General features: G+C 43.5%; 2 protein-coding genes across 2 annotated transcripts; both read right to left on the minus strand.

Annotated features, from left to right (window-relative positions):
* Window positions 1-4,485: 4,485 nt before the first annotated feature.
* Window positions 4,486-7,897, minus strand: dleu7 (deleted in lymphocytic leukemia 7). The gene is made up of 2 exons (XM_035743844.2): window positions 7,400-7,897; window positions 4,486-5,343 (listed from the first exon to the last, which is right to left on the minus strand). Exons 1-2 carry the CDS (start codon window positions 7,745-7,747, stop codon window positions 5,137-5,139), a joined length of 555 nt encoding a protein of 184 aa, XP_035599737.2. The 5' UTR covers window positions 7,748-7,897; the 3' UTR covers window positions 4,486-5,136.
* Window positions 7,898-9,469: 1,572 nt separating this feature from the next.
* gucy1b2 (guanylate cyclase 1, soluble, beta 2) lies at window positions 9,470-22,886 on the minus strand. Its single transcript, XM_052517698.1, has 15 exons — window positions 22,866-22,886; window positions 13,330-13,403; window positions 13,148-13,242; window positions 12,560-12,720; window positions 12,349-12,448; window positions 12,074-12,279; window positions 11,748-11,856; window positions 11,529-11,632; window positions 11,209-11,425; window positions 10,915-11,111; window positions 10,711-10,834; window positions 10,392-10,540; window positions 10,110-10,256; window positions 9,761-9,915; window positions 9,470-9,662 (listed from the first exon to the last, which is right to left on the minus strand). Exons 1-15 carry the CDS (start codon window positions 22,884-22,886, stop codon window positions 9,470-9,472), a joined length of 2,052 nt encoding a protein of 683 aa, XP_052373658.1.
* Between the last annotated feature and the right edge of the window lie 26 nt (window positions 22,887-22,912).

Here is a 22,912-nt window from a genome sequence, read left to right on the forward strand (position 1 = left end):
GAGAAAGAAGAATCTCATCCAGCTGTAAAACGTCTACAAGATTCCCAAATCCTGGTAGACCCTGTCATCTGCCAGATAAGAGTTTTGCACCTACCTGCAAACTAAGAAGAAAATCTCCCCATAAGGAAGCATCGTGAGGCAACATAAGGTCAAGACTAACAGGAAAGTCAGACACGCAAGTACAAGTCAAGATGTTTGAAGGTGGTCGTAGCCTTGTGAACAGCTAATAAGAGACTTTAAGATTACAATTCGTAAGGATTGAGATAGTTGTCTATTTCATAAAGACTCTGGTATTATGCATTTGCTCTTTCTATCTTAATGTATCGCTGGTATGTGTATTACTGAAAAAGATTATTTGATACTTACTAAAAATATATAGTCACAAACATTAAGGGTCAGCGTACACCTATTAATTATATTTTCACCTGTAAGTTAATAGTGTAATTGTTTGGTAAGGTGTTTGTTCAAGCCTTTGTTACTTACTTGGAGAAGAAAATCCCTCTGCCAACGACCTACTCGAGAGAGTTTATTCCTGCAGACAGAGATCATATTCCTACTCCAGACTGCAAGAGCATGGTCTCATCTTGAACACATTGCAGAGGAGATTGCTCCTCAACAGAGCTGTGATGTCGGTCTCTTAATTGGCTACAACTGCTCCCAGGCTCTCCTTCCAAGAGAAATTGTGTCTGGTAAGGGAAATCAGCCTTTTGCTCAGAGAACAGATCTTGGCTGGAGCATAGTCGGCTATGGAAATCCATGTATCGACTATGGCGACCCTATTGGAGTGAGTCATCGGGTTATCGTTAGACAGGTGATGCCAAGCCTTCAATCTTCTTCCAACCTCACAAATCAAGTACACTATGTTTGTAGAACATGTGTAAGAGAGGTAATCACAACACTGGACATTATCAAGACGCTTGAATCTGACTTCAACGAGAGAGCTGCAGAAGAGGACCTCATATGTCAAGAGGATATCCGGTTCCTGAAGAAAATGAAAGAGGGCATCAGACGTAAGGACAATGGACATTATGAGATGCCGCTGCCGTTTAAGGAAGAAAGACCCAATCTGCCGAACAATAAAACATGTGCAGTTCACCAACTCAAGTGCCTGGAAAGGAGGCTAAGGAGAGACAAGCAGTACTACAAGGACTACACAGCATTCATGGAAGAGACTATAGCTTGTGGAGATGCTGAGAAGGTCTCTAAAGAGGAAATTAACAAGCATCCAGCATGGTACATCCCGCACCATGGGGTTTATCACCCACAAAAGCCTGGGAAGATACGAGTCGTCTTTGACTGCTCAGCTTAAGTTTCGAGAGACGTCCTTGAATGATCATCTCCTTACCGATCCAGAGTTGACAAACACATTGCTGGGCGTCCTTTGTCGTTTTCGTAAGGATCCAGTTGCAATCATGTGTGACGTAGAGCGCATGTTCCACCAGTTTCATGTGAAAGCAGAAGACCAAGATTATCTACGGTTCCTTTGGTGGGAGAACGGAGATCTAGAGTCTCAACCCTCAGTGTATCGTATGAAGGTCCACTTGTTCGACGCAGCTTCATCTCCTGGTTGCGCCAACTATGGTCTCAAACATCTTGCTGCCGAAGGACGAGGAAGCTTCAGCGAGAAGTCTATCCAGTTCAAAGAAAGGAACTTTTATGTTGATGATGGGTTGACGAGCGTATCGTCTGAAGCTGAAGCGGCCCAGCTGGTGAAAGAAGCAAGAGAGCTTTGCAGCATCGGCAAACTTCGGTTGCACAAGTTTATCTCTAACAGCAAGGAAGTTATAGCCACAATTCCCAAGGAAGAACGTGCCAAGGGTGCCAAAGACCCGGATATGGCTCTGGGTGAACCACACATGGAGAGAGCGCTTGGTGTACTGTGGTGTGTCGCATCAGACGAGTTCCAGTTTAGAGTAGTTGTCAAGGAACGCCCACTCACAAGAAGAGGAGTGTTGTCTACAGTAGCCTCTGTATATGATCCGCTTGGGTTTGTGGCACCCTTTGTCCTGTTGGGGAAGCAGATCTTGCAGCGGATGTGTCGTGACAAAATCGACTGGGATGACCCCCTTCCAGATGACCTACGTTCCCAGTGAGAATTCTGGCTCCAAGGTCTACAAAACTTGTCTGAGGTAAGGATCCAACAAAGCTACTTGCCATCAAGTTTCAAGGAGGTGCAGAGTTATGAGCTCCATCACTTCTCTGACGCTAGTACCTCAGGTTATAGAGAGTGCTCATACCTCAGAACAATCAGCACCGCAGGAGAAGTTCATTGCTCCCTAGTTATGGGGAAGTCGAGAGTCGCCCCCTCCATGGTTACGACCATACCACGACTGTAACTTTCAGCAGCGGTGGTAGCTGTTCGAACAAGTGACATGCTCAAAAAGGAGATAGAGATACAAGGTCTACAGAAATACTTTTGGACAGACTCAAAGGTAGTTCTTGGCTACATCAACAATGAAGCCAGAAGATTCCACGTCTTTGTAGCTAACCGTATTCAACGCATTAAGCAAAGCACAGATCCCGAACAATGGAGATATGTGACCTCTGAAGAGAATCCTGCGGATCATGCTTCCAGAGGTCTCACATCAGAACAGCTCATGGCTTCCAACTGGTTCAGAGGTCCAGACTTTCTTTGGCATGAAGAACTTCCCAAAGGACAAGTCAAGGGGGAAGAGTTCTCAGACAATGACCCAGAGCTGAAATCCCTGGTCCATGATACCCAAGCAAAGGAAGAAAGATCATTACTAGATCACCTTCATAAGTTCTCAGACTGGGCAAGAGTGGTAAAAGCTATTGCCAGGCTCAAACTTCATGTCAAGAAAGCCATAGGCTTAAAATTGAGGTCCAGTGAAGCTACAAGCATAGAAGAAAGGAGAGAGGCAGAGCTCACCATTATAAAGATGGTTCAAGAAGCAGCCTTCTCCCATGAGATACACAACCTTAGGCACCAGAAAGACATCAAGACCAAAGATAAAGCAAGCAAGTTGCATAAATTGAGTCCATTTCTGGATGAGCAAGGTATCCTCAGGGTGGGAGGTCGCTTGGCTCATGCAACTCTTCATTCCCATGTGAAGCATCCCGCAATCCTGCCAAGAGATAGCCACTTGTCAGTGCTGCTCGTCAAGTACTATCATGAAAGAGTACGACACCAAGGACGTGGAATGACGATCAATGAGCTGCGATCTAACGGTATATGGATCCTAGGATGCAGCAATGCAGTTTCCTCTCACATCTACAAATGTGTGAAATGCAGGAAATTCAGAAGATGTACAGAAGGGCAAAGGATGGCAGATCTTCCGAAGGAACGCATGGAGACCGCGCCTCCCTTCACATACTGCGGGATGGACTGCTTTGGACCTTTCTATGCCAAGGACGGAAGAAGAGAGTTAAAGCGTTATGGGCTCCTACTCACTTGCATGGGCTCCCGAGCAGTTCACATTGAAATGCTTGATGACTTACCACCAACGCTTTTATCAATTCCCTGCGTTCATTCATTGCCATACGTGGTAATGTTTGTCAAATCAGATGTGATCAAGGCAGCAACTTCATTGGCGCAAGACGCGAGTTTGTGGACGCCCTGAAAGAAATGGATCAAAGACAACTGAAGGAACTTGGATGCGAGTTTATCATGAACACCCCATCTTCAAGTCACATGGGTGGTGTTTGGGAAAGGCAAATCCGCACGATACGAAGTGTCTTAACATCCACTCTTGATCAGTCAGACGGAAGACTCAACACCGCTTCTCTGCGTACCTTTCTCTATGAAGTCATGGCGATTTTAAATAGTAGGCCCCTAACTACGGAATATCTGAATGATCCATTAGGTCCAGAACCTCTCACGCCAAATCACATCTTAACAATGAAGTCCACAGTTATCTTACCGCCACCTGGACAGTTCATCAAGGAAGATCTTTATCTCCGCAAGAGATGGCGCAGAATACAATTCTTAGCCAATGAATTCTGGACAAGGTGGAAGAAAGAGTACCTCCTAAACCTCCAACACAGACAGAAATGGAGTAAAGACAGAAGAAACGCAAGGATTAATGACATTGTCATTTTGCAAGATGATACTGCACCACGCAACCAGTGGAAATTGGCAAAGGTTACAGAAGTGTACCTGGGACAGGATGGCCGGGTGAGAAGATTCAAGTTACTGATCAGCGACTCAACCCTAGATGAGAGAGGTAAACGCATCACCAAACCCACCTATCTGGAGAGGCCCATCCATAAGACAGTCACCCTCCTGGAAGCCGATCAAGAAACCTGCAGACCCCTTTCACAGAAATCACCGGTGATTGGTGGGAGTGTAACTGACAGTTAGACTTACAGGTTATGTTGTTGTATTTTGTTTGAATTTTTATGTGTCCGCTGTGCGGGGGAAATGATAATACAAGCAGAACTACGTAGCTAATACTGTTGTAACGGGGATCCTTATTGTAGCAACACGCTTTTGGAGGGAAGGCAATCCTGCGCTGCGTTAGCTAAGTTTTCATGTCATCGGGTGTAGTTCATAAAGGTTGAAGAGTGTATGTTAGGATGAAGTGTGAATTCATGCCAGGAATAATAAGTGTGAAGTTTGATTTCCTCCCTTCTGTAATAAGCAGATAATGAGGTATTTTTTCCTTTATTCGTGTGTTTAATCTGAACCCGTTATAACGCCGGTTAAACTGTTATGTATGTAAGCACTTCAGAGTTATACCAAGCTAATAAGTCACTCGTAAGATAAGGTTGTAAGAGTGTGCTTAACTGTATTTTTCATTTACTTTATAGTTCTCACGGAAGGTGATAATTCTGACTAAAACTACAGAATAAAGCCGCCAGTTGAAATCAAGGAACGGTTGTGCTCGTGGTTACTGAAAGGAGCTACATACAGTACACAACTTTTGGGAACTGGAATTACTGGTAGGTTTTTCAAACTGACAGAAACTTCAGGCCTTTAAGGAGGATTTGTATAAAACACTTTGCATAACACACATTTTTGCCCCAGTATCATTTTTTCGGACATTCCTTTTTACAAAGGAGGCCTACATAGTTGCACCTCCAATAATTTGAAATAAAATAAATTATTTAAAAAGTACATTCAAGTAAACAATAGGCTATCAACCCTGAGATTAGGTAAAGTGAGATATTAGCTATTCAGATTTCAGGGAAGCTCAGATATATCTCTTCAAGCGTGCGTGATGTCTGAACGGCCACGGGATGGTTCACATTGATGAGAGAAGACACCAGACTGTCCACCATGGCTTTTAAACAGTCCTGCAGATCTCTAAGGTCCCGGTCCTTCTGACAGTCAGAGTCCCTCATTGCCATGCGCACACAGATGTTCCTCAGCTCTATGCTTTCCTAGGTGGAGAGAGTAGAGGCACAGATAGAACAATGAGCCAGATATTTCACCGGATGTATATATGTGAAGTATCAGGTTGGCGTTTCCACTCACTACCAAATATGGTGATGAGAGGAAACCCAGTGGCCGGCAGTGGGGGTAGATGGAGCGAGATGGATTTTGGCTGATGAAACCAAATCTCATACAATTTCCAAAACTAAAATCTATAACAAACAGAATGGATTGAGTTTTGTAGACTTTACACTTTGCCAAAGTTTTTTAAATGGTGTTGTTTAGGAGTGCAAGGGAGACTTGAGTTCTTGCACACACACATTTCACAGAGTAGGCATTCCCTAACGGAAATATGCAAATAAATGCTAGATTGAGCCAATAGGTTCTCACTAGTTCGTGCTTGGCTCTGTTCACCGCCTCGCTTGTTTTGCCCGCTATAATTTATTTGCTCCCATTGGAAACGACAGGCTCTGGTCTATCTTGTGTTAGTTATAAAACATATTTGGTAGAGGCGTCCGCATACATAGGTTCGGTTTGCTCCTAGCAGAACTCGGCTAGGCGAACATCTCTGCTCGCATACTCCCGAAGACCTTTGTTTGAAAAAAAAGAAAAAGCGGCAATATTACTATTGTTTGTCGCTCGTGTCATCATAGCAACAACATAGCCAGTACAGTTCCTCGAAATAGCTTCAATTAATTAAGGTAAATCAAGAAATCTGTAACAAATTGAATTTTTTTTTCATGTCTATTTACATCTAGATGTTTGGTGCAGTATTTCTCTAGTGAAGTAATGTGCATGAAAACTAGTCAGACTAGACTGATGTGCTCTTGCCACAGATGATTTGTTTACATCGCAGTTTAGGATAACTAATGTGGACTAATCCACATAAATATTTGTTAACTAATAAAGTAAGAGAAGCAATGTTTCCTCAAAATGTTTATTTCACTGAGCAAATTTCAACTTCCAGCTCGAGTTTACTGTGAACACTGAGGCTGTACCCGCTTTAAGTTACAGTTTCAGACATTGTTCAAGTAAGCTACTGTGGCAATTTTATCATAATATAGGCCTACCAGTGTGGCCTACCATCAAAAATAACTGAGAAAATGCATTCCATAACATTTGAACTTGGAAATGGCTGTTCTATCATTCAGCCTACAGTAGTAGTCAATGTGTTGTGTTCAATGTAGGCCAACATTCCATGAGACCTTTGAAGAAGAAAAAAAATCTGGGTTTGACATTAACCTGTTTATCCACTTGTCCTTTAGACAAGGAGGTGACTGAAAATGTTCTTGTTGTTTGATGCAAGAAACCACTTCACAAAATGAAATGCATTATTATTACCATACCATTATTATTACAGAATCGGCTCTAGATTTGCTTTTAAATATGTCTAGAAATGTACACGTTTTGTGCTCTTGTAGGAAGCAATCACTTTGTGGCTGTGGTAACTAGTGACGACCGTTTAGAAACTCTGGTAAGAGCAGACAAGGAATGTTGTTTGTACACTCTTTGTTTGTTCTTTCTATGTTTGACATTTTGAATTGCTTTACAATACAAAACATAAAGGTTAGGATAACGTACGTGTCAGGTTAGGATTATTAACGATTAAAGTTAAGAAAAGGGTTAGGCTTAGCTACAGTTGTCAACAACTGTTGTCCCGACATAAAATAAACGGCCACAGACCAATGGCTAGCATCAATTGGTGTAAATTGATATCAAGAGACACCTATATCAGAAAACGCGCCTAATTGCGGTCTGCAATTATACCCTTCACGAAAAAAAGACCAAAACGTCACAAAAACGTTGTCATAATATATCCGTGAACTGTTTCGACTGGGAAGCTTTTACGTCGAGCCAACATGAGTCAGTCATAACAAATGCATTTTTTTTTTACATATACAAAATATTTTGATATTCATACAATATTGTTTCCTCATTCATAATATTTTTTATTCTAATCTCTAGCCTATCAACCAAATAGAAATATATCAAACTGTTTGTCAAATTATGCAAACCATCACTCACCAAGAAATGAGAATTTCATATAAGGGATAAAACACTCACTTTAGGGTGCAGAAATGTCCTCATATCCTGAAACAAACTATGACTGATTTCTTCCTCGACTGTGAGTATTTGGGTTAGAATATCGATTAGCTGCGTAATGACACTTTCACGCGCCTTTTCTGCTATTGTGCGGGCCGCTGCTGACGAGTCGTGGATGACACTTTCACGCGCCTTTTCTGCTATTGTGCGGGCCGCTGCTGACGAGTCGTGGATGGTTGTCACTTGTTTTTCTAGTCCAAGTTTACTGGGCCTACTGATCGCTGTTTGGTGAGGGCGCACATTCTGTAGCAACTTCAGTGCTTCTGTTTGGTGCTCCATGGGACTGTACTGCAACGTTGCTGTCTCCATTAGGGCCCCTCTCCGTGTCGCTGCCTGTAGCGCGATTGCACCTAAGTGCGCTTAAATGTCACAAGAGTCTCCACCTCTCCCACTCACGCGTCAATTGTTGTGCTATCGCTGGTATTTGTGGTAATTAAAATATTAATGACAGCCACTTTCCCAACATACACACACACACATAGACACACACACACCACATGACACTTTTTCTCAACTGTTATCTGTCAGCGAAAAGGGCCACAGGGAGTTGGAAAATGAGGAACCAGACCTAAACTAAACACTTCTAAGAACATCCCAACTGTACAAGGTTTAGGCTATATAACAACACCTCCTTATGCAGATTACAGTTACTGTGTACTCATGATTAGCATCTGGAAAGGCTGAGAGGAGAGAAATGAGACATTCCTTGCTGTTGTCTAGCAGACCCCAAACTATAAAAAATTAAATGTAACCTTTATTTAACTAGGCAAGCCAGTTAAGAACAAATTCTTATTTACAATGACGGCCTATCCCCGGCCAAACCCGGATGACGCTGGGCCAAATGTGCACCGCCCTATGGGACTCCCAATCACGGCCGGATGTGATACAGCTTGGAATTGAACCAGGGACTGTAGTGACGCCACTTGCACTGAGATGCAGTGCCTTAGACTGCTGCGCCACCCGGGATCCCAAAACGACAGCATCTCTATTCAATAGATCCGTCTCTCTGCTATCTTTCTGCTATCGAATACAAGCCTGGGGGGCATGTATTAGCTATGGCAGAGTTCTGGTGTTGACAGCAGCTGCACATGAAGCTTGTCTTTTCTATAATGGCTGCTACCTTTCCTCGTCTCTTATTTCATTTACACTCATTTGAAGGCCCAGGAAAGTGCTAATGAGGGAAAGGCAATGATGCACCGACAAGGTGTACCCACCCCATGGCAACCCCAGGTGTCCCCCAGCAGGCGGCAGTCACCACAACAACACAGAGCTCATCCAGGAGTCTCCCACAGATTGAATCAACCTGTTTAGAATATCTAAAGATCATCATGTTAATGTGGTTACAATGTTGAATCAACGTGGAGACCATTGGATCATCAACAAAAATTTGATATACCGATTTATCACTTTCTGTCTACAGTATTTATAAAACTTCCCACTGGGCACACAGTGGTTGAATCAACGTTGTTTCCACGTCATTTCAATGAAATTACGTTGAACCAGCATTGAATAGACATTGAATTGACATCTGTGCCCAGTGGGTTAGCAAGCATGTGTAGAAACATTGTTGATTCTTTGGAAACTGTCAGAACTAGCATGCCTTTGTGGAGTTCAACATTTCATTTCCTAAATGGTCTCAGATTTTCAAATGATGTGCTTACGAATGGGGTCCAACTCCACATACTTAGAGCAGTCGGCAGAATCGTGAGTTCACGTCATTGAGGTGGCCCTTTTGAAAAGGTGTAGTGTCTCCCAGAAAAGGTGTGTCTTCGTTGGTGAGGTCACTGGAAGAAGAAGCAGATGCCATGGTTTGGCCATTCGTTTCTTCCTTTCTCACACTGTCTGGTTCTTCTGTGTCTAAATGGGACAAGAAAGACTCCTTTATCTGGCTGTATCATATGAATCTGAATATTTCATATCTTCTGATATGTAATGAAAGCTGTATAACTTGTCCAATAATAAACACATTTTGTTGTTTAATAGCCTTTTTTTTCTCCCTTCTAGCTAGCAATTCGAACAAGCCCAAATTGCCTAACCTCTCTCGCTCTCTCCCGCCCCATGCTGGTTGTCTCTGTACACGCAGGGCTCTCCTGTCCCTCTGGCCATGATGGTGTCCTCAGACACACACAGGTTCTGCAGCAGGAAGTAGGTGGTCATCAGGCCTTTCCCCTTCACCTGGATCTCTCCTCTTTCCAGGATGTCAAAGCCTTTATCTTCCAGCGCACTGCAGATAGGTATAGTTAGAGAGAATCAGAACCATAAGAACTAAGTTCTTCGGCCAACTATATTGGCAAATCTGAATGGGAGCCATGTTGGCACTACCTGTATGTGAAGGGGCTGAGGTGTATGTGGTCAGGCACTCCGTGACTCTCCATGCGGGAGGCAGTGTTGACCGTATCTCCAAACAGGCAGTATCGAGGCATCTTGTCCCCTACCACACCAGCCAGCACTGGACCTGTGTGCAGACCCACCCGAATCTAGCACACACACACACACACACACACACACACACACACACACACACACACACACACACACACACACACACACACACACACACACACACACACACACACACACACACACACACACACACACACACACACAGTCACTTTAAATCACAATTCCATAGCTTCATTAAAGAATAGCTCATTTTGGACTATAAAGTCACCTGGATGGGTTGCCCAGTGATAGGGTTGGTCACCTCCCGGGCAGCGATACGCATACCCAGGGCAAAGTTGGCCACCCGCTCTGCATGGCTGTCAGCTGGAATGGGAACCCCACCCACCACCATGTAGGCGTCTCCAATAGTCTCCACCTGGAAGAGCCGAGGCGTTCATAGCACTAATTGAAAGGTTGGCTGCATCTCAATAATTTTCCTTCCCTTATCTCCTCTCCTTCATTCAACCTTTCATTTACCCCTTCATGTACCTCTCTCTTTCTCTCTGTATACCTTGTACACGTCATGGACGCTGGTAAGGCGGTCGAACTTGGAGTACATGGAGTTGAGCATGTTGACGATCTGGATGGGCTCGCAGGCAGCACAGATATTGGTGAAGGTGACCACATCACTGAACAGGATGGTGCACACCTGGAACTCACCTGAAATAGAGGGAGAAAGGGGAAGCAGAGATGTTTGCAACGGCCATACTTTTCATTACACAGGTCTTCTAGCTCATTTGAACAGTAGAACAAAATGAAAGGCAGCAGATATGCTGGCCCTGTCTGGAGGACCAGGTAGATATGGAATTAGGCAGACATTGCCATCGTACCTGCTTCCACCCTCTTGCCCTCCTTCAACTGGTTGGCTACGTGGCGAGGCAACATGGCATAGAGCAGAGTCTCCGTCTTCTTCTTCTCCGCCTCGAGGTGGCGTGAGAGGATCCTCAGCTCCTCCTATGAAATTACAACATGATAGACAAAGAGGATGAGAAAAGTGAGATGAGAAATGGACAAAGTAGGTGAGATGTATGTGCCTTTTTGCGCTCCAGCTGATTGGACAGCTCCATCTCTGCCAGACGCTGTTGGTTAAGCAGGATGAGGTCCCGGGTGGTGTCGTGCTGGGCAATGTCGGAGATGTGCAGACCCCTCTCCTCCAACTCCTGCAGGCTGCGCAGCTTCGGGGAGCATAGGTACACCATACAGCCCAGAGATTCCATCCACACCATCTGACCTGGGTATAGGGGAGTTATTCAGTAATACCATGGACACAATGCAGAGCCAACCTGCACAATCAGACATCGGATCAGAGAAGGGGAGTTTGACTGAACCTCTGAGTTTGAGCATGGACTGATGCTGAGAGGCCAGCGGCACCATCTCCCGTCTGGTCTTCAGGACAAACTGGCTGTTGATGAACTTCCTGATGCTCTCGATGTTGAAGGTCACCTGCGGATGGACAATGCTGAAGTACTCATCCAGACGGCTGTCCATCGTCTGCAGCCCAGGGACAAACTTCTGGATGTTAATCCCAGTCTGCTTCACCTTGAGCTGGGCACACATAGAGAAGAGTACTGGTAACAATGTACCAATAGGACTAATAGCTGCTTAATTATTGTTTTGCATAAACTTAGAAAGACACAAGTTGCCTTACCTGTTTATCAAAGACAATGTGGAAAGGGAAGGCATTGCAGAATGCTTGTTCCTCCATCCACAGCTTATCTGGGTAGCAGGGTGTGAATGACTTCAGAAGGTTCTCTGTGGGAGGGGGGCACAGAAGAATCGTTCTCATTAGATGTTCTCATATCAACATGAAAGAGTCCAACAAACTTTGCTTTTGGAGTGAACACTTCAAGTAAAGAAAGAGCCCGACCTTTTCCAAACATGACAACGCTCCTAACCATGTCCCAGCGTGATCTTTTCCCAGCAGGGCAGTGGGGCAGACTGGCACACCTGGCTCTCATCCTCTCCAATGCCTCTTCCTGATGCTGTTACCAGACCAGAGGAATACACCAGAGATCTCACACTGAACCCCTGGAGACCACAGTGTCTGCTTGGTGTAGACTACTTTGCTCTTATTTTTTAACCCTCTAGACCTCATTCTACTTTCATTCCATTATAAACATGTAATACTTAAACACTGCTACTTGACTCTTGTTTTGAATCATGACAAATTGAAATAAAAAATAAACTTCTCACCCTCCTATCAATCTCCTCATCCTCCTTGGTTACCTCCTTCTTCTCTCTTTGGGGCCGGAAATCCCTCTTTGACCCTCGGCTCCTCTGAGAGACCAGGAAGACCACATGCTCTTTCTTCCCTGTGCGCTCGTCCTCCTCTGATTGGTTAAGGATGGTCATGCTCACTTCGCTGTCAAAGAAGTCTTTGGCCACCGCCTCAATGATGCCTGCACAGAGAGAAAAGAGATAACCTCCTTAGATTAAAGGTACACTTTAGGTATGGATGATTACCGTACCTGGCACAATGTGATATAGGCCTTTCCTGTCCGAGTAGTAATGAAGCAACATCCTCCCATCATCGTTCTTCTCCACACGGAACGAGGGAGCGTTCATCTCCTGGAAGAAGGATATTTATTGCATACATAATCTTTTTTTTAATATCTGGGCTCTAATGGATTGAAATACATAATAGATTACCCATTGTAGAGGCCGTAAAGAGAAGGTCACCTGGTAGGAGAGAGCCAGGTAGCTGTGAAGGGCATCCAGGTTCTCAATGAATTCCACCAGGTTCCCCCCTAGCGTACGCAGCATGGTGTCGTACCCCGCCATCTTACAGAAGCTGAAGAAGTACTCCCCGAAAAGCTTCAGCACCACCTCAGAAGGCATGTCTGTGGCCACAACACCACCACATCATCATCATTGTCATCACTATATCATCACCAACTGTCAAGCTAAATGGTGCCTATCTCTTCCCTTAGTTTGGGACTGTAGACTGTCCCATAATTCTAACCCTGACACCGTGTCATGTCCACAGGCTCTGGGGTGACCCCTCGGGTACAGGACACCTGGGCCACACTTGGGTCACCTGTGCCACACCTGGAGGGCCTCAGCAGGGATGTTGTTAACACCTAACCTCACCTGGAGGGCCTCAGCAGGGACGTTGTTAACACCTGGCCAAACACACCCCCTTCCCTGAGGAGGTAGACACTCCTAACCACTGACTGATATAAGGGTATCAAAAACACTGACCTGTGTTTCTGGTTCAAGATTAAACACTGTTATAGAATTGTAAAGAACATAGAGACTGGTACTTACCCAGCATAGTACATGCTTCCTGCACCAGACGCAAAGTTATGACATCATCGTATATCTCATAAGTCATGAACGTGTCCTGGACCTCTGCCAGGGTCCTGAAGAGATAGAGAGAATTGGCATACTCATGTCCTGAATCGTTTCAAATTTACATCAACAGTTACTTAGTACACAAAATACCAGACCTCAGTTTCTCCCATGTTTCTTCACCAAATTTCTCAATTACCAGAGATTTCAGACAGGTGTTTATGAATCCGTACTGCGAACACAAACAGCGAAGAAGAAGAGAGCGATATGAGATATCATAGTTGTCTAAAGCAAAACTAGAATGACTTGATGTTAAAATCAACAAACAGACATACTCACCATCTCTCTGTTATCTCTCTGTCCTCGTCCTCCTGGTTTGTACCCTCTATGTACAGAACCCCTAACTCCTGTCTCTCTCTCTCTCTCTCTCTCTCTCTCTCTCTCTCACACACACACAAACACACACACACACACACACACGATTACACTGCCACCATATGGTGAGAATTAGACATTACATGGCATCCAGTCCCGTCTTCTTGTTGCATGAATCCTATCTTCAATTCTTCCAATTATTTTATTATTCTCAATGTGTATTCTTTCTCTTGGTAGTTGATCAAATCAGTAGAGGCTGCTGAGGGGAGGACAGTTCATAATAATGTCTGGAACGGAGTGAATGGAATGACATCAAACACATGGAAACCACACGTTTGATGTATTTGATACCATTCTGCCTTTTCTGCTCCAGCAATTACCACAAGCCTGTCTTCCCCAATTAAGGTGCCACCAACCTCCTGTGGATACAATATACACTGAGTGTACAAAACATTACATAAAATGATCAAGTGAATCCGGGTGAAAGCCATGTTCTTTTATTGATGTCATCTGTTAAATCCACTTCAATCAGTGTAGATGAAGGGGAGGAGACAGTTTAAAGAAGGATTTTTAAGCCTTGAGATAATTGAGACAGGGATTGTGCATGTGTGCCATTCAGAGGGTGAATGGGCAAGACAAAAGATTTAAGTGCCTTTGAACGGGAGATGGTAGTAGGTGCCAGGCACACTGGTTTGTGTCAAGATCTGCAACGATGCAGGGTTTTTCACGCTCAAAGGTTTACCATCTGTATCAGGAATGGTCCACTACCAGAAGGACATCCAGCCAACTTAACCCAACTGTGGGAAGTATAAAGTCAACATAGGCCAGCATCCATGTAGAACGCTTTCGACACCTTGTAGAGTCCATACCCCGACAAATTGAGGCTGTTCTAAAGGCAAAAGGGGGTGCAACTCAATAGTAGGAATGTGTTCCTAATGTTTTGTAGGTCTGTAAATCAGTAGTAAAGAACACACACAGTTGCCTGAACTGTTATTGGTTGGAAGTCCTTGTCCATCGTCCTAAAATAGTGTCCAGGTCAATGTTGCAGGCTGCATGTGAGATTAAGGGTTAACAGCCTCATAGGAATATGGTGTATTTGAAGTAAATAACGCATTTCAGTCTTTGGATGCAAAAGGAAGCTATTTTATTTTTCTAATATATTATGACTTGACATAGTCTGCAAAAACCATAAACAGTTGTAAAGTTTAGATGTCTGTCTTTTCCGAGCGTTTTCATGACTGAACACACAGATTAGGCCCTGCATTTTGTAGTGGCAATATAAACTACACTGTTGTGTTTTGAATCCCAACGCTTTCAAGGAAACAATTATGATGCTTTCCCACGAACTATAAATGCTGTTGTTCCCCCAATACATTTTTACAAGTGTCACAACACATCACGTGTAACACAAGACAAGACAAAACAAGACAAGACACTCAATTGTAAAAACGGATACTTCCTGGTGTAACGGATGTGAAACGGGTAGCTTAGTTAGCGGTGTGCGCTAAATAGCGTTTCAATCGGTTACGTCACTTGCTCTGAGACTTTGAAGTAGTATTTCCCCTTGCTCTGCAAGGGCCGCGGCTCTTGTGGAGCGATGGGTAACGATGCTTCGTGGATGACGGTTGTTGATGTGTGCAGAGGGTCCCTGGTTCGCGCCCGGGTATGGGTGAGGGGACGGTTTAAAGTAAAACTGTATGCTTTCCAAAAAACATTTGGCTCCCTAAAATAAAGTGTGAACTGACGCAAAGTTACTTTGATCGTTGCTGTAAAAGGTGGGTTCCTGCTCAGGATCAAAGTAAGGTTCATGTTCAGTTTTGTCGGGAAATTTCCAGACCCCTCACGGAGGGTCAAATGTCAAGGTGATTTGGAATCAAACAAACATTGCTTTTTAGTGAACCAACACGTGAACCAACTACTTTTTTTAAACTAACATAAAATTGCTCTGACATTACGTAACAGCAATTTTCATTTTACAATGATCATAACAGTTGGCAGTATTTCCTGTTCGTCTTTAATTCAATGTACTTTTCCAAAAGAAATCCCCTCCTTCAGTAAAGTGCATATGCGCGGTGTGTAACCAGAGACAGTAGAGAAATCATTCCCAGACCATCTCTGGTGTAACTTCAGGAAGAGAAGAACCAATAGCCTACAGCTGAATCAAGTGCAGCATTGCCAAAGGTGAAGCAGGTAAGACCTTGAACGTTTATTTCTTTAAATACTGAGTTTGTAAGATCGACAACAAATCACAGCCATTCTCAACGCTTTTTGTGTTATATGGGTTTTGTAATCAGCGTGAGTCATTTGACATGGAGGGCAACGCAATGACAATGGTGTAACTGATAAGGTAGAGATACTAAAACACAGCGAAAATACAGCTTAGAGCATGGAGGCTTTTCAGTTGTAATTCGAGTAACACTTCAACTTCCCTTCTGTCTTCAAGAGAGCGAGAGTTGCACCCCTTCTGAAAAAACCTACACTCGATCCCTCCGATGTCATCAATTACAGACCAGTATCCCTTCTTTCTTTTCTCTCCAAAACTCTTGAACGTGCCGTCCTTGGCCAGCTCTCCCGCTATCTCTCTCAGAATGACCTTCTTGATCCAAATCAGTCCGGTTTCAAGACTAGTCATTCAACTGAGACTGCTCTTCTCTGTATCACGGAGGCGCTCCGCACTGCTAAAGCTAACTCTCTCTCCTCTGCTCTCATCCTTCTAGACCTATCGGCTGCCTTCGATACTGTGAACCATCAGATCCTCCTCTCCACCCTCTCCGAGTTGGGCATCTCCAGCGCGGCCCACGCTTGATTGCGTCCTACCTGACAGGTCGCTCCTACCAGGTGGCGTGGCGAGAATCTGTCTCCTCACCACGCGCTCTCACCACTGGTGTCCCCCAGGGCTCGGTTCTAGGCCCTCTCCTATTCTCGCTATACACCAAGTCACTTGGCTCTGTCATAACCTCACATGGTCTCTCCTATCATTGCTATGCAGACGACACACAATTAATCTTCCCCTTTCCCCCTTCTGATGACCAGGTGGCGAATCACATCTCTGCATGTCTGGCAGACATATCAGTGTGGATGACGGATCACCACCTCAAGCTGAACCTCGGCAAGACGGAGCTGCTCTTCCTCCCGGGGAAGGACTGCCCGTTCCATGATCTCGCCATCACGGTTGACAACTCCATTGTGTCCTCCTCCCAGAGCGCTAAGAACCTTGGCGTGATCCTGGACAACACCCTGTCGTTCTCAACTAACATCAAGGCGGTGGCCCGTTCCTGTAGGTTCATGCTCTACAACATCCGCAGAGTACGACCCTGCCTCACACAGGAAGCGACGCAGGTCCTAATCCAGGCACTTGTCATCTCCCGTCTGGATTACTGCAACTCGCTGTTGGCTGGGCTCCCTGCCTGTGCCATTAAACCCCTACAACTCATCCAGAACGCTGCAGCCCGTCTGGTGTTCAACCTTCCCAAGTTCTCTCACGTAACCCTGCTCCTCCGCTCTCTCCACTGGCTTCCAGTTGAAGCTCGCATCCGCTACAAGACCATGGTGCTTGCCTACGGAGCTGTGAGGGGAACGGCACCTCAGTACCTCCAGGCTCTGATCAGGCCCTACACCCAAACAAGGGCACTGCGTTTATCCACCTCTGGCCTGCTCGCCTCCCTACCACTGAGGAAGTACAGTTCCCGCTCAGCCCAGTCAAAACTGTTCGCTGCTCTGGCCCCCAATGGTGGAACAAACTCCCCACGACGCCAGGACAGCGGAGTCAATCACCACCTTCCGGAGACACCTGAAACCCCACCTCTTTAAGGAATACCTAGGATAGGATAAAGTAATCCTTCTCACTCCCCCCTTAAAAGATTTAGATGCACTATTGTAAAGTGGCTGTTCCACTGGATGTCATAAGGTGAATGCACCAATTTGTAAGTCGCTCTGGATAAGAGCGTCTGCTAAATGACTTAAATGTAAATGTAACTACAGCAGAACATACAGTATAAACTCATACTATATGTACTGTCTTGTTCTACACAGGGATGTTGTGTGAAAGCGCACTGTGGGGCATGGATCACCATGAAGACTTGGCGAGAGTTTCTACCCTCATCTCTCCGAATGCGCCAACATCGGGGTTGATGGCAGGGAAAATATGGAAAACCATATAATGAAAGAGGCGGTGAAACAGAGATCGGCTCATCAAGAAAAGGGACTGGTCCCAGGAGACCAACTAGTGAGGAATATGGCATCACCCCATTCTACAGAGCGGTTTGGACCAACAGGGAGAGGGAAGTCATCGGGAGCCGGACGGACACTGGAACCCTGTCAGATTTCATCTCCAAGTCTCTCGCAGAGTCGCACTAAAAACTATGTAGTGTAAAGATTGCCTCTTCATTCTCCATGGACATATTTAACAGTGGCTTGTGGAACAATGTTATTTATTTTGTATGTCATTTCACTATCCTTCATAACCTATGCTTTTTCGCTGACACGATCGCCAGTTGTACGGTGTTTCCTCCGACACAATGGTGGGGCTGGCTTTCGGCGAGCAGTGTGTCAAGTAGCAGTGTGGCTTGTCAGGGTCGTGTTTCAGAGGACGCATGACTTTCGACCTTCGCCTCTCTGGAGTCGGTACGGGAGTTGTAGCAATGCGACAAGACTGTAACTACCAATTGGATATCACGAACATGTGGAGAAAAAGTGGTAAAAAGTACAAACAAAAATTATAATAACCTGTGCTTGATGTCCTGTTTAACTCTTCCTGTGAATTAAATAGCCCTATAGGCCTATTGCTTATTGCATTTGTTTGATTGAAGGATGTTCATTTATTGACTAAATGTGCAGTGTTTATACATTGTTCTTTCAACTATTTATTATTGATGGAGAGGAAGCCAGCCTTAACATTCACCATCACTGGAACACTGTAACAGGATGGCATGGAATGAATCCTGTACTCTATTCTGTGTTGATGTTATTAACAAATAGGAATAGAATAGGCCTGCACTTGTTTCTTATCATTATTCCTTTCCATTTAATGTAGGTCCATTCCAGATAGTGAAGATAGATATTTAGGTCTATGAAATATCTATCTAGGTCTATGAAAATACTGTAGATGTTAGTTACCATAACTGCCCTCAGATCCAGGTTCATAAGGAAGCACCTACGAGAGTAAAATGTAGTTGTACATTTATGTTCAGTCATTTTACTTAGAAACAGAACACCATATTTTGCTAAAGTTTTCTCTGTTTTATTTAATTTGAAAGTAGCTGTTGTCACTCCACCAGAAAACAAGTCTCGACTATTCAATGATTACTACCATTCATATATGGGCACAACATACAGTGCCTTCAGAAACTATTCATAGCCCTTGACCTATTTCACATTTTGTTATATTTGTATTTATTAGGGATCCCCATTAGCTGCTGTACTTTAAAGGGCCAGACCTGCTGCCCTGTTCTGAGTCAACTGTCATCTTCACCTGACCACACTACTAAACAGTAGTCTAGGTGCGCCAAAACTAGAGCCTGTAGGACCTGCCTTGATGATGGTGTTGTTAAGAAGGCAGAGCAGTGCTTTATTCTGGACAGACTTCTCCCCATTTTAGCTACTGTTGTAAACTGTTATGACCATGACAGTTTACAATCCAGGGTTACTCCAAGCAGTTTAGTCACCTCAACTTGCTCAATTTCTACATTAGTCATTACAAGACGTAGTTGAGGTTTAGGGTTTAGTGAATGATTTGTTCCAAATACAATGCTTTTAGTTTTAGAAATATTTAGGACTAGCTTATTCCTTGCTACACATTTTAAAACTAACTGCAGCTCTTTGTTAAGTGTTGCAGTCATTTCAGTTGATGTAGTAGCTGACATGTATAGTGTTGAGTCATCCGCATACATAGACACACTGGCCTTACTCAAAGCCAGTGGCATGTCGTTAGTAAAGATTGAAAAAAGCAAGGGGCCTGAACAGCTACCCTGTGGAATTCATGATTCTACCTTGATTGTGCTTGAGAGGCTTCCATTAAAGAACACCCTCTGTGTTCTGTTAGACAAGTAACTCTTTATCCACATTATAGCAGGGGGTGTAAAGCCATAACACATACGCTTTTCCAGCAGCATACTCAAAAGCTGCACTGAAGTCTAACAAGACAGCCCCCACAATAATTTTATCATCAATTTCTCTCAGCCAATCATCAGTCATTTGTGTAAGCAATGTGCTTGTTGAGTGTCCTTCCCTATAAGTGTGCTGAAAGTCTGTTGTCAAAGTCTGTTGCCTGAATTCACATTTTTTAAAATATTTTTTAAATCCTCACCCATCTACACACAATACCCCGTAATGACAAAGTGAAAACATGTTTTTAGAAATTCTTGAAAATTAAGTACAGAAATATCTAATTCACGTAAGTATTCACATCCTTGAGTCACCTTTGGCAGTGATTACAACTGTGAGTCTTTCTGGGTAAGTGTCTAATAGCTTTGCACACCTGGATTGTACAGTATTAGCCCATTATTATTTTTTTAATTCTTCAAGCTCTGTCAAGTTGGTTGTTGATCATTGTTAGACAGCAATTTTCAAGTCTTTTTCAAGATTTTCAAGCCGATTTTAAGTCAAAACTGTAATTAGGCCACTTAGGATCATTCAATGTCATCTTGGTAAGCAACTCCAGCATAAATTTGGCCTTGTGTTTTAGGTTACCCATAAAACCATGCATGAAAATATGAAGATAATACTAAGTGGTGTGTTGTGTTGGATTTGCCCAAACATAACGCTTTGTATTCAAGACATTAATGTTAATGTTACAGTTAATGTATTTGCCACATTTTTTGCAGTTGTACTTTTTTGCCTTATTGCAAACAGGATGCATGTTTTGGAATATTTTTATTCTGTAATGGCTTCCATCTTTTCATTCTGTCATTTAGGTTAGTAGTGTAGAGTAACTACAATGTTGTTGATCCATTCTCAGATTTCTCCTATCACAGCCATTGAACTCTGTAACTATTTTAATGTCACCATTAGCCTCATGGTCAGATCACTGAGAGATTTCTTTCCTCTCTGGCAACTGAGTTAGAAAGGAGGCCTGTATATTTGCAGTGACTGAATGTATTGATACAGCATTCAAAGTGTAATTAATAACTTTACCATGCTCAAAGGGATATTCAATGTCTGCTTTTGAAAATGTTTACCAATCTACCAATAGGTCAAATCAAATCAAGCTTTATTTATACAGCACATTTCAGACATGGAATGCAATGCAATGTGCTTTACAGGTAAAAAAAAATAATGACACCCAACTGAAAAACCAAAAAGAACCCTAAGGAAAAGCAAAGCTAAAAATATATTTTTTAAATATGTCCACAGTTTTGCCCCCCCTCTGGTTCTCTGGCAGGCTATTCCAGTGGCTTGGGGCATAATAACTAAAGGCTGTCTCTCCATGCATCTTAGTCCAAGGATTTGGGATAGTTAAAAGGCCAGTGCCAGAGGACCTGAGGGACCAACTGGGTAAATAACTTAAAATCATGTCTGACATGTATTGGGGTGCACAACCGTGGATTGATTTAAAAACCAATGGAAGAATCTTAAAATGTATTCTAAAACTCACAGGCAGCCAGTGCAGAGACCTTAAAACCTGTGTAATGTGTTCTCTCCGTCTGGTCTTTGTCAGTACCCATGCTGTAGCATTCTGTATGTTTTTCAGTTGGCCAATTACTTTTTTGGGTAGACTAGACAGAAGAGCATGAATTAAAATGTGCGACTAGATTCTCTCTTTGTGCTTTGGCTCCAACAATAAGTACCTTGATCTTATGATGATTTAGCTGGAGGACGTTGTGAGCTATCCAAGTATTTAAATCACTAATACAGTCTAATAATTTATCCTTGGAGCTAAAATCCGTTTGTGACACACAAAATAAAGTTGCATATCGTCTGCGTAGCAGTGGAAATCAATGCTGTGCTTTCTGATAACGCTGCCAAGGGGTAACATATATAAACTGAACAGTACCGGACCCAAAATCGAACCACGTGGAAGGCACATGTGATATGAATTTTTTATGTTACAAAAAACACTTGACTGGTTAAATAGGTCCTAAAACAATTTAGAACTGGACCGGAGAAGCCATCCCACCTCTCTAGTCTTTCCAGAAGGACATCATGGTCAACAGTGTCAAATGCAGCACCTTAATCTAAGAGTACAAGGACAGAAAGTTTTTGGCATCTGTGTTGGCTCTAGGATCATTTACTACTTTAACTAAGACTCTCTCTGTGCTGTGGTGGGCATAAAAACACAGATTATAATTGTGAAAAAATACAGTTGGCACTTAAAAAAGCATTTAGCTGTTCAAACACTAATTTCACCAGAATTTTGCTTAAGAATGGAAAGTTGGAGATTTGCCCCAAAATTGCTAAGAGCTGAATAATAGACAACTCTTCTTCAGAAGGGGTTTCACCCTAACATTTTTTAGTGCAGTGGGGAAAGTGCCTGTGAACAGGGAGTGATTAACTATAGCTTGCACTTCTTCAGATATGCAATTGAAAACGGTTGTGAAGAAGGTGGTGGGGATAGGATCGAGAAGGCAGGTAGAAGGCTTAAGTTGTGATATCACTTTCCTGAGCATGTCTGTGTCAACCAGGGAAAATACATCCATAGTGCCTTTGCTTGGTAGGCTAGGGCACGTCATCAAACTTCTAATCAGATCTTGCTTGACTGATACCAAGCCTAATGTTATCGAATCTTATCTCTGAAATACGCTGCAAACTCATTACATTTGGATGTGGAGGAAAGTGCTGCTCTTATTGAAGTCTCCCCCCGGACTACAGCTGTTCATGCTCTATCAGAAAATGAAAAAGTGGAGGGGGAAAGCCTCTATTTTCAGTAATGCTCTCAGCTGTAAGAACTTTTCGTTTTGCGACTTTGGGTTTTTTGAGCATCATGCTATACTGTTTAAATGTCAGCCACCATTGCTGGCCATAAGACTCAATAGGCCACCAAAGCACTGCCCCACTTTCTTTACTGATTTATCTGAACTCTTGTCTATTGGTATTGAGAAGTATGATAAAATCATAGTGTTGGGCAATTTTAATATTCATGTTGACAAAGAGACTGACTCCAAGGCCATTCAATGTATTAATCTTTTAAGCTCTATGGACTTTGTCCAACATGTTAGTGGGCCCACCCATAACTGTGGCCATTCTCTGGACCTAGTTATTCCCAAGGGGCTTTGAATTGAAATATCCTCCATTGTTCCTCTGATCACCACTTTCTATTTCTTGCTACCTTGTTGCCCATAGCACAGGGTAATACTGAACACATTATTAAGAAATGCTATCTTACTTTGCTGTAGATGACGGCCATGTTTCTGTGAGTAACATGCAATAAAC

This window comes from Oncorhynchus keta, unplaced genomic scaffold (genome assembly GCF_023373465.1).
Source record: "Oncorhynchus keta strain PuntledgeMale-10-30-2019 unplaced genomic scaffold, Oket_V2 Un_scaffold_938_pilon_pilon, whole genome shotgun sequence".
Taxonomy (NCBI): domain Eukaryota; kingdom Metazoa; phylum Chordata; class Actinopteri; order Salmoniformes; family Salmonidae; genus Oncorhynchus; species Oncorhynchus keta.

What these genes read in the sequence shown, in the direction of transcription:
- dleu7 (XM_035743844.2), bottom strand. Translation starts at nt 7,747, where the DNA reads ATGGAGACAGCAACGTTGCAGTACAGTCCCATGGAGCACCAAACAGAA. An exon ending in GGACATTTCTGCACCCTAAA is followed by an intron (nt 5,344 to 7,399) that starts GTGAGTGTTTTA and finishes CTCTCCACCTAG; the next exon opens with GAAAGCATAGAGCTGAGGAA.
- gucy1b2 (XM_052517698.1), bottom strand. Translation starts at nt 22,886, where the DNA reads ATGGCCGTCATCTACAGCAAA. An exon ending in GGAAGCATGTACTATGCTGG is followed by an intron (nt 12,721 to 13,147) that starts GTAAGTACCAGT and finishes TTGTGGCCACAG; the next exon opens with ACATGCCTTCTGAGGTGGTG. An exon ending in ACCTGGCTCTCTCCTACCAG is followed by an intron (nt 12,449 to 12,559) that starts GTGACCTTCTCT and finishes TCCTTCTTCCAG; the next exon opens with GAGATGAACGCTCCCTCGTT.